We start from the raw sequence: 9,995 nt of genomic DNA on the forward strand, positions 1-9,995 counted from the left end.
AGGCCCAACCGATGGACTGTCCCATTGGCCCGAAGCCAAAAGGCTCTCATTGGTGGGAGTCTCGACGAAAAAAGGTTTTCATTGGTCAGGCCCTGAGGCGCGCCGCACTGTCTTCTGGGAGTTGTAGTCTTAGCGTCACCAGTGCGGCCGCCATTGTCCGGCGGGCGGCGAGTGGAGTGCTCCTTGAGGCCGGGGCGGCTCCCGGGTTTACGGCCACTTTGGGCTCCCGTGCTCGACCTGTCGGTCCAGAATGAACCCCGAAGAGGAAGCGACAGAACTGGCGATGGCTACGGAGCTGCCCGCGGAGTGGCTTCAGGTAACAATTATAATAACAACGATGGCAGCGGGCCGAGTGTCTCCTGCAGGTATCGACCCTTTAACCCCCAGCGCACGGTGAGCAGGGCCCGGTCCTTACCCCTCTCTACACAGGAAGACACTGAGGCGCAGTCTGGGGCGCGCCCACCGGCCCTGCTAGGAAGGGTGGAGCTGGGATTCGAACGCGGACCCTTTGGTCCCCGATTGCGCATGCTCCGCTGCTGCTCCGGTTTCCCGGTTCTGGGATTGCGCTTGGGTTCGTTCCCTAGGACAGGGCTGGCCCGGCTTCCGCCGGTGGCCTTCCCCGCGCCCGAGGGCGACTGCTGCGTGAGGGGTGACGGTCCCTAGTGTCAGTGCAGCGCGCAGACGGCAGGCATGAGACGCGTCGGGATGCTCCAATTCCAGAACACGCACCGGGGAGTCCTGTTCGCGAGGCCCCGGCCCAGCCTGAGGGGAAGGACGGTCCCCACGCAGCGGATTGGCGGGAGCGACGTCCTCGCGGGGGCTGTGGGGGAACCGCTGCGCTGGGCGGTCCGCGCTTGCAAGGCCGTCGGAGAAGCTGCCTAGTTGAGAGCTCCAGCATTTCTAGACAAAGTGGCCGCTGCCTGTGTTCTCCATAAAGTGCTGTCTTCACGCGGCAGAAACCGAAGATAATTCATAGCTCCACAAAGATGTGTACCTCCAAAGATGTGAAGCGCCACATCTTTGACGTCCTGCACTTACTGTCTGCCTCTCGTTGCTGCTGACGAGGATTTGCTTGATTTCGGATTTAGTAAGCCAAGCCAGACTATTGCTAACCTTGGCTTTGCGTGTTTTCCGATGGGTGTTCTTGCAGATCGCCAGGAGGTGCACCCACGCTTCAGTTTGCATTTGCTCTGGATGGGGTGGACAGGGAATGAGCAGTGTCAGAGTAAAACAGCTGGATAGTACTTAAAGCAGTAAAAAGAGATTTTATTCAGAAACTGTTGGAATGCGGGAAAGAGACTTCAGTTTAGAACTGGGCTCAAATTCCGAATACAACGAGTGGAAGTGGGAATTTATACCTGGGTTCAGGGATGGGTGTAGTTCTTGCTAAACTGACCTAACAGGATCCTTTATTATTATTATTATTATTATTAAGATTTTATTTATTTTATTTTAAAGATTGTATTTATGACAGAGATAGAGAGGGAGCACAAGCAGGGGAATCTGGAGAGGGAGAAGCCCCACATGGGGCTCAATCCCAGAACGCTGGGGTCATGCCCCAAGCTGAGCCATCCAGGTGTCCCAAGATTTTGTTTATTTTAGAGAGAGCATGAGCAGGGCAGGGGTTGGGGAGAGAATCTCCAGCAGACTCTGCACTGAGCACGGAGCCCAATGTAGGGCTTTGTCTCATGACCCTGAGATCATGACCTGAGCTGAAACCAACGGTAAGATGCTTAACTGACTGAGCCACCGAAGTGCCCCATGACCTAAGAGGATTCTTGTAGAAGGAGGCCAGTTGATCAGATACTGCCTGGAGGATTTTGGAGGATGAGGACTTGGAAAAGACATGGAGAGCGATCAGATATGGTGGTGGGGATTCTGACTAAACCAACTCTATATGAATCTGGGTGATGCAAAATGGACACAGAGCCCAGAGGTCAGGGCATATTTGAGAAGAGGGTTCGGAGGAAAGAGTCTTTGTCAGCAGCAAGAGAACATGTGTAAGTTATCTGTTGCTGTGTAACAAATAACCCCAAAACTTAGTGGCCTAAAACAACACTAAATATTACTTCAGTTTCTGATGATAAATGTCCTCAAATGATTTAGCTGCTGGTTCTGGCCTGGGTGTAGAGATTAAGGTGTCAGTCTGGACTGTTGTCATCTGGAACTTGATTGGGGCTAGAGGATCCATCTCCAGGACACCTCACTCACATGACAGTTAGCATTTCCTTCTCATGTGGGCCTCTCTGTGGAGCTGCTTGGCATGAAGGACTCATGTGATGCTATTGAGAGGTCTTATGGCCTGGACAGGTCAGTATACAGTGGACCTGGTGCCTGTCACTGAGAACCTGTGCAGAGGGGGAGACAGGAGGCACAGGGAGCGTGTATCAAGGTTTGAGGACCTTCTGAGTGGGAGGTGATAACATAGGGACATGAACAGAGACCTCTGTTCCCAACCAAAGGGTTCTTCATACTTCCTGCACATGTTTAATCAGCCATATGCCATCTATACTATAATTTCTTTAATATTTTAAAATATACTTGTGTTTTTCTTAAACTACCCCGGGGCACCTGGGTGGCTCAGTGGGTTAAAGCCTCTACCTTCGGCTGAGGTCATGATCCCGGGGTCCTGGGATTGAGCCCCGCATTGGGCTCTCTGCTCAGTGGGGAGCCTGCTTCCCACTCTCTCTGCCTACTTGTGATCTGTCAAATAAATAAGTAAATAAATCTTTTAAAAAATTTTATTAAAAAAAAAAAAAGAAAGAAACTACCCCTTTATAATTGAGGTATTTATAACTGATTTTGATTCGCGTTTCCCTGGTGGCTAATGATGCTGAGCATCTTTTCATGGGCTTCTTTGGTGTTTGTATATTTTATATTTTCTCTGAAGAAATACCTATTTAGATCCTTTGCCCATTTTAATTGGGTTGTTGTTATTATTGAGTTGTAAGAGGTATATTTTCTGGATACAAGTCATTTACCAGGTGTATGATTTGCTGTTGCAAATGCGGTTGTCTTTTCACTTTTTTTTTTCTTCCACTTTATTGATAGTGTCCTGGAGGACAAAAGTTTTTAATTTTAATGAATTCCAACTTATTTATTTTTTTCTTTATTTGCTTATGCTTTTGCTGTCATATCTAGGAATCCTTTGCCAATCCCAAATCCTGAAGATTTATTACTATGTTTTCTTATAAGAGTTTAATAGTCTTAGCTCTTATGTTTTATCTTTTATCCATTTTGAGTTAACTTTTTATATGGTGTGAGGTAGAGGACCAACTTTATTCTTTTGCATGTTGTCCTGTAGAAAGTGTTTTACAGCGCTTGTTCCCTATCACAGCCCCCAAAGCATGATTCTTTGTAGATAGGGAAACAAAGTAGAAATTTGAACCTGTGTAGACTTCTTAAGGAGGAAGTGGCAGAATCAAAACTCAGATCTAGAAATACCTAGCTTTTGACAGCAGCCACACCCAGCCCATGGAAGTGTTTGATATGTGGGATGTGTTATGTATGTATGTATGTATGTATGTATGTATTATTTATTTTTAAAAGATTTTATTTATTTATTTGACAGACAGAGATCACAAGTAGGCAGAGAGGCATGCAGAGAGAGAGAGAGAGGAGGAAGCAGGCTTCCCACCGAGGAGAGAGCCCGATGGGGGACTCTATCCCAGGACCCCGAGATCATGACCTGAGCTGAAGGCAGAGGCTTAACCCACTGAGCCACCCAGGCGCCCCTATTTATTTATTTTAAAGATTTTATTTATTTGACACAGAGAGAGAGATCACAAGTAGGCAGAGAGGCAGGCAGAGAGAGAGCGGGAAGCAGGCTCCCTGCTGAGCAGAGAGCCTGGTGCGGGGCTTGATCCCAGGACCCTGAGACCATGACCTGAGCCGAAGGCAGAGGCTTAATCCACTGAGCCACCCAAGTGCCCCGGTTAGCTTTGATCTTGCTTGGATACTTTCTCATGCCCCCAGTGAGACCTGAGTTGCATTCCTCAGAACATACAGGCTCTCTGTCCTCTGCATCCTCATTCCTCCTCCTCTTCCTGGGAGCACTGATGGAGACAGTTGAGCTGTTCAGGAGTGTGTGTGATGTTTCAGGAGCCGGTGACCTTTCGGGATGTGGCGGTGGACTTCACCCAGGAAGAATGGGGGCAGCTGGGGCCTGCCCAGAGGACTCTGTACCGTGACGTGATGCTGGAGACCTTTGGGCATCTGCTCTCTGTGGGTAAGGCCTGGTTCCCCAGCTGATTGCTGCAGTGACTTATGCTTCAAGGGGTGTAGGTCACAGGGCTTCTAGTATGAGGACTTGACCTTGGGCTGGGGATCAGGGATCTTGCCTTCTCACTCCCTGTAGAACAAATGAGCAGAAGAATTTCTGCACTGTTCTGTCCCAATGCAACGTTTTCACCTTATTGTGAGATGTCCTCGTGCCCTATCAGGAGTCTAGGGCTGGATCCTGAGCTGGTTCTTTCTCTCTTTTTAGCAGATTCACATATTCTGTTTCTTTCCCTTTTTCCAGGACCTGAGCTTCCAAAACCTGAAGTCATCTCCCAGCTGGAGCAAGGCACCGAGCTATGGGCAGCAGAGAGAGGAATTGCCCAGGGTTACTATCCAGGTGAGATCTGCCAAATGGCAACCCCTAAGGGGAGCAGCCCAGGGGGAGACTCCCAGGAGGAGATGGCAGATGTGCTGGTTGGAAAGAGTGGTGTGTCAAGGTGCCCAGCACCACCCAAAGATCCAGTGAAAGAACCTAGAGGAAAGTTAGCGGGAAGAAAAGGCTGATGGGGTGAAGTCCAGAAGCAGCCAAGACTCCAGAGTTCTCTCCCAGTGGAGGCACATGTGACATGCTTAACTTCCCCAGCCATGAGCTGGGACAACACATGAGAAATCTTAGCTGCCAGGGAAGCTTGTTAGACACTCAATGCCAGATGGTTTCATTGGGGGCTGACCATAGGCATCCTGTGCCTGGTACAGACCAAGATGCTAGACTTCTAGGAGAAAGCAGCTGTTCACCATAAAACATACTGTTGGCACAGTTTGGGCACAGTGAACTACTCTTATCGGTTAGAATGATATACAAATTTCCATACCTAGCCCAGGGCCAATCTCAAAAGCTGGCCTTTCTAAGGATGGCAGCCTCAGGCCTGCTCAGTTAGCTCTTTTCTGAACAGAAGGTCTGCACGCTGCTCCTGTACTCTCTGTTTTCCTCACCTATGTTCCCCATCTGCCTCTTCTCCAGTGGGCAGAATCCCTCCCCTTCCTCTCTCTCATATTCCCTCTCAGCAGCCATCTGAGCATGCCCTTTCCATAGGATCGTTTCTTTTTCCTTTTCCTTTTTTTCTTTCTTTAAGATGTTATTTTAAAGTAATCTCTACACCCATCATGGGGCTTGAGCTCACAACCCCAGGATCAAGAGTTACATGGTCTATTGACTGGCGCCCCGCCACAAGATCATTTCTAATGTGTGAACTTGCCCTCCATCTTCTCTGTTTTATTCTTTCATGTCCATATTCTATAAACCTATTCTCCACACCCTTCTTTTTTCTTTTTAAAGATTTTATTTATTTATTTGACAGACAGAGATCACAGGTAGGCAGAGAGGCAGTCAGAGAGAGGAAGGGAAGCAGGCTCCCTGCTGAGCAGAGAGCATGATGTAGGGCTCTATCCCAGGACCCTGGGATCATGACCTGAGCTGAAGGCAGAGCCTTTAACCCACAGAAGGCGCCCCACCCTTCTGTTTTCTTAACAAAAAGGATTGTGTTCCTCTGTAAATCTCTGAAAACTGGGCTAGAGAAGCTCAAAAACAGAAACATTTTTTTTCTACAGAGCGACTGCTGCTGCCTCTGGTTCAACATTCCAGTGGTGCCAGGGCTGATGGTTCTGATTCTTCTGGCTTTTCATTGGGTTGTGGCATGGCTGCAGCAGCTCTGCCATCACATCAATGCTTCAGGCAGAGGAAGAGAGAAGCAGGAAGAATAGTGCCAGTTATATTGTCCCCTTCTATCAGAATACCAGATTTCATCCATTGGGGTCTCCTTGGTTGGGACTGTGTCACATTCATCTACCCTTCAGCAGCAATAGGGAGGTTAGAAAGGAGGGCCTGACACCCTCTCTGTGTTTTTTCCATCAACTCCCTCAGAGCTCTTTGGTATTCTTTTAGGCTGGGAGTCTGGACCTGAAAGCCACACGCCACCCAAGGAGCATGGCCTTCCTAAGATGGAGCCATCCTGTGTCACCGAAAGGGAAGGCTTCCTGAGGAATGCTTCCTATCCCACCATATTAAGGGAAGACTGGAAATGTGAGGGCCAGGTGAAGTTGCCTGAGAAAGAACAGGATAATTTGAGCCAGTTGGAATTTAGCCTCAAGGAAGCACCAATTCAAGATAAAAGCTATGAAAGTCTCAGACTTGGGGAAAATGGTGTCCTGAACTCAAACCTAAATGCATCCCCAGAGGTTTCTGGGCGAGAATATCTCTGTGCTTATGACTCACAGGTTATAAACTCGGAACATAACTCAAGTTTAATCAGTCAGCAGACTGGGTCCTCAGGAAAAGAGCCGTGTGACAGCAGTGACTGTAGCAAAACTTCTGGTCAAGCCATTCCAGTTACGGAACTCACACGAAGCCAGGTACAGGATAAACCCTACAAATGTACAGACTGCGGGAAGTCATTTAACCACAACGCACATCTCACAGTGCATAAGAGGATTCACACGGGAGAACGACCTTATATGTGCAAAGAATGTGGGAAAGCCTTCAGCCAGAACTCCTCCCTGGTTCAGCATGAGCGAATCCACACAGGAGACAAGCCCTATAAGTGTGCTGAGTGTGGGAAGTCTTTCTGCCATAGCACACACCTTACAGTCCACCGGAGAATTCACACCGGAGAGAAACCTTATGAATGTCAGGACTGTGGGCGGGCCTTCAACCAGAATTCATCCCTGGGCCGGCACAAGCGGACACACACTGGAGAGAAGCCATACACGTGTAGCGTGTGTGGGAAATCCTTCTCACGGACCACTTGCCTGTTTCTGCATCTGAGGACACACACAGAGGAGAGGCCATATGAGTGCAACCACTGTGGGAAGGGCTTCAGACACAGCTCCTCTCTGGCCCAGCATCAGCGGAAGCATGCTGGGGAGAAGCCCTACGAGTGCCGCCAGCGGCTATTCTTTGAGCAGACTCCAGGTCTAACAAAGCACGAATGGACAGAAGCCCTCAGCTGTGACCCACCTTTGAATCCAGAGGAGAGAGCTCACCGAAGCGACAGGCCTTTCAAGTGTAATCATTGTGGGAAATGTTTTATTCAGAGCTCGCACCTCATCCGACACCAGATAACTCATACCAGAGAGGAGCCCCAGGGAAGGAACCGGCGACGGCTTGAGCAGTCCTTCAGCCGGAGCTCTCACCCTGGCCGCCATCAGCACACACACTCAAGTGAGAACTCTGGGGGCGGAACAAAGGCAGGACAGCCTGCGAGCCGGGCACTTGCATTATTCGACATCCATGAAATCATGCAAGAGAAAAACCCAGTTCACGTTATTGGGGTTGAAGAGTCTTCCATGGGTGCTTCCGTGTTATTCGACATTAGAGACTCCTCATAGGAGAGGAGCTCTACGGATGACTTTTGAACCACAGGTACAAAACTGTCGTAAGTCCACACAGTGCATTCATGGAAAGGGGGACTGGGGGTAGAAATGTCTAAGGTGACCTCTGATTTCTTAAGAAAATGGTGCTTTGCAAATACCTGAGTTTGATGGTTCTCAAATCTGTCAAGCCCAGTGCCCCTTTTAACCATAGATATTTTCTACTGTTCCTCTATTACTCCAAAATGAATTCACAGGTAATGTAACCTACACACGTGTACTGTAGAAAATCGATCTACAGTCCCTTTTTGTAGAGCATAATTAAAACAAAAGTAATTAAGGTAGAGCAACATGTACTAAGTGGGTGCAGTATCTTTCCATGTGACTATGTGAGCCATTATGCCTATACAGCTGGGGTGTTGGCTGTTGTCATCTGGTATATGGGATATATAATGTTGGCCATAGAAATACCGTGATGGGCATTCCTGTATGGGATGTGATTTTCTTAAGTGGTGACTAACTCTTGAAAAAGTCGAAAAAAACAAAATGCCACTGCATTTCTGGAAAATTCTGTATAAAATTCTAAGCATGCAGGAGTTAATATGTGAAGTTGACTTAGGATCTCATTTCAAACTCGTTGTTTCACACATATATACATACAGGGTCTGCAGGGGCCTGTTCTGCATGTCACAGTCATTAGTGCACATGTGGCCCCCATGTACATGTCGGCTGCATTCATGGCCAGATCAATGACCAGAAAAGCCCCCGTGAAATTCTACTACATTCCCTGGGGGTGTCACAGCTCCTACTGAAAGCCATTGCCTTGAAACAGTCGGGGTAGATTTGTCCTCCAGGAGACATTTGGTGATGTCTAAAGACTTTTTCGTTATCCTAACTGGCAGAACAGAGGGGTGCCACATAGCAGCTAGTGGGTAGAGAATGCTGCTCAACATCCTGTATTGCCCAGGACAGGCCCCCAACAAAGAATTATCTAGCCACAGATATGCCAAGGTGGAGAAACCATACCCAGCACTACAACCAACTTTTTCCAGATACTAAATTGATGAAGTCTCTACTAACAATTCCATGTCTTCGATTTTAACAAGTGATATTATTGATTTATACACAAATGTTTCCAAGTAATTTTTTGACCTTTTGTTTTTTTTTTAAAGATTTTATTTATTTATTTGTCAGAGAGAGAGTGAGCGAGAGCGAGCATAGGCAGACAGAGTGGAAGGCAGAGTCAGAGGGAGAAGCAGGCTCCCTGCAGAGCAAGGAGCCGGATGTGGGACTCGATCCCAGGACGCTGGGATCATGACCTGAGCCGAAGGCAGCTGCTTAACCAACTGAGCCACCCAGGCGTCCCTGACCTTTTTTTTTTTAAGATTTTATTTATTGGACAGAGAGAGATCATAAGTAGGCAGGGAGGCAAGCAGGTTGGTGGGAGCAGGCTTCCCGCTGAGCAGAGAGCCCGATGCGGGGCCTCGATCCCAGGACCCTAAGATCATGACCTGAGCTGAAGGCAGAGGCTCAACCCACTGAGCCACCCAGGCTCCCCGAGAATCTCATTTTCTGAGTAATCTAAATTTTAGCATTTTACCATGGATATTGTAAAACATGGATAAGCCCCACTTTTGACCATTCCTCCTGCCTGCTGTGTGGGGTACAGATTTGGGAGTGTTCCACCTATCATTGCCCTCTGGCGAGTGGACACCCAGCAGTAACTTCACGGCTCTAGACAGCTCTAGAAGCCAGGCTTGCAGTTGCCCCTTTCCTTCCACCTTGGTCCCCAAAATGGCAGCTCCTGAAGGGTCATGTTTTCACAGCCTCAGTATTTGCTGGGTGAGCTGAGGTTACAGTGGCCTCAGTGGATAAGGTGGAAACAAGTTTGTCACTTGCCTTCCTCTCCAGACAACAGAGACCTTTACAAATTTTTTATTTCTCATTTCAGGTTACATTTTCTAGACATAATATTCCTACTCATTTCCATATAGATATCTTGAAACAGTCAAGTAAACTCATCAGGGGAGGTTACAGTAAACTACAGAATACCAGGTTTTATCAGTTTGTAAAAGTGATGTAAGTTCTTCACTGCAAATGTGGAAAATGCACAAAAGTAAAATTTAATTCCTCATACTTCTACCCAGAGATGGTCACTACCATTAAGATTTTGTTAATTTTCCTGTAACTTTTTCTTAAAAATACACACATATACATGTAGTGTACACTAGATCTTATACACACAAAAAATATATTTATAGTATTGTTGTGTTTAGAAAATTGGAATCCTTTTTTTTTTTTTAAAGATTTTATTTATTTATTTGACAGATCACAAGTAGGCAGAGAGGCAGGCAGAGAGAGAGGAGGAAGCAGGCTCCCTGCCGAGCAGAGAGCCCAATGCGGGGCTC

General features: G+C 47.6%; 1 protein-coding gene across 1 annotated transcript; it reads left to right on the top strand.

Moving 5' to 3' along the window:
• The first annotated feature begins 231 nt into the window (after positions 1-231).
• On the top strand, positions 232-9,933 carry ZNF8 (zinc finger protein 8). Its single transcript, XM_059381917.1, has 4 exons — positions 232-316; positions 4,102-4,228; positions 4,523-4,618; positions 6,164-9,933. Exons 1-4 carry the CDS (start codon positions 251-253, stop codon positions 7,603-7,605), a joined length of 1,731 nt encoding a protein of 576 aa, XP_059237900.1. The 5' UTR covers positions 232-250; the 3' UTR covers positions 7,606-9,933.
• The last annotated feature ends 62 nt before the right edge of the window (positions 9,934-9,995 follow it).

This window comes from Mustela nigripes, chromosome 17, assembly GCF_022355385.1.
Source record: "Mustela nigripes isolate SB6536 chromosome 17, MUSNIG.SB6536, whole genome shotgun sequence".
Lineage (NCBI taxonomy): Eukaryota > Metazoa > Chordata > Mammalia > Carnivora > Mustelidae > Mustela > Mustela nigripes.

Excerpts from the sequence above, each read along its gene's own strand:
- ZNF8 (XM_059381917.1), top strand. The coding sequence starts at position 251 with ATGAACCCCGAAGAGGAAGCGACAGAACTGGCGATGGCTACGGAGCTG. Across the intron at positions 317-4,101 it reads TGCCCGCGGAGTGGCTTCAG|GAGCCGGTGACCTTTCGGGA; the intron begins GTAACAATTATA and ends GTGATGTTTCAG. Across the intron at positions 4,229-4,522 it reads TGGGCATCTGCTCTCTGTGG|GACCTGAGCTTCCAAAACCT; the intron begins GTAAGGCCTGGT and ends CCCTTTTTCCAG.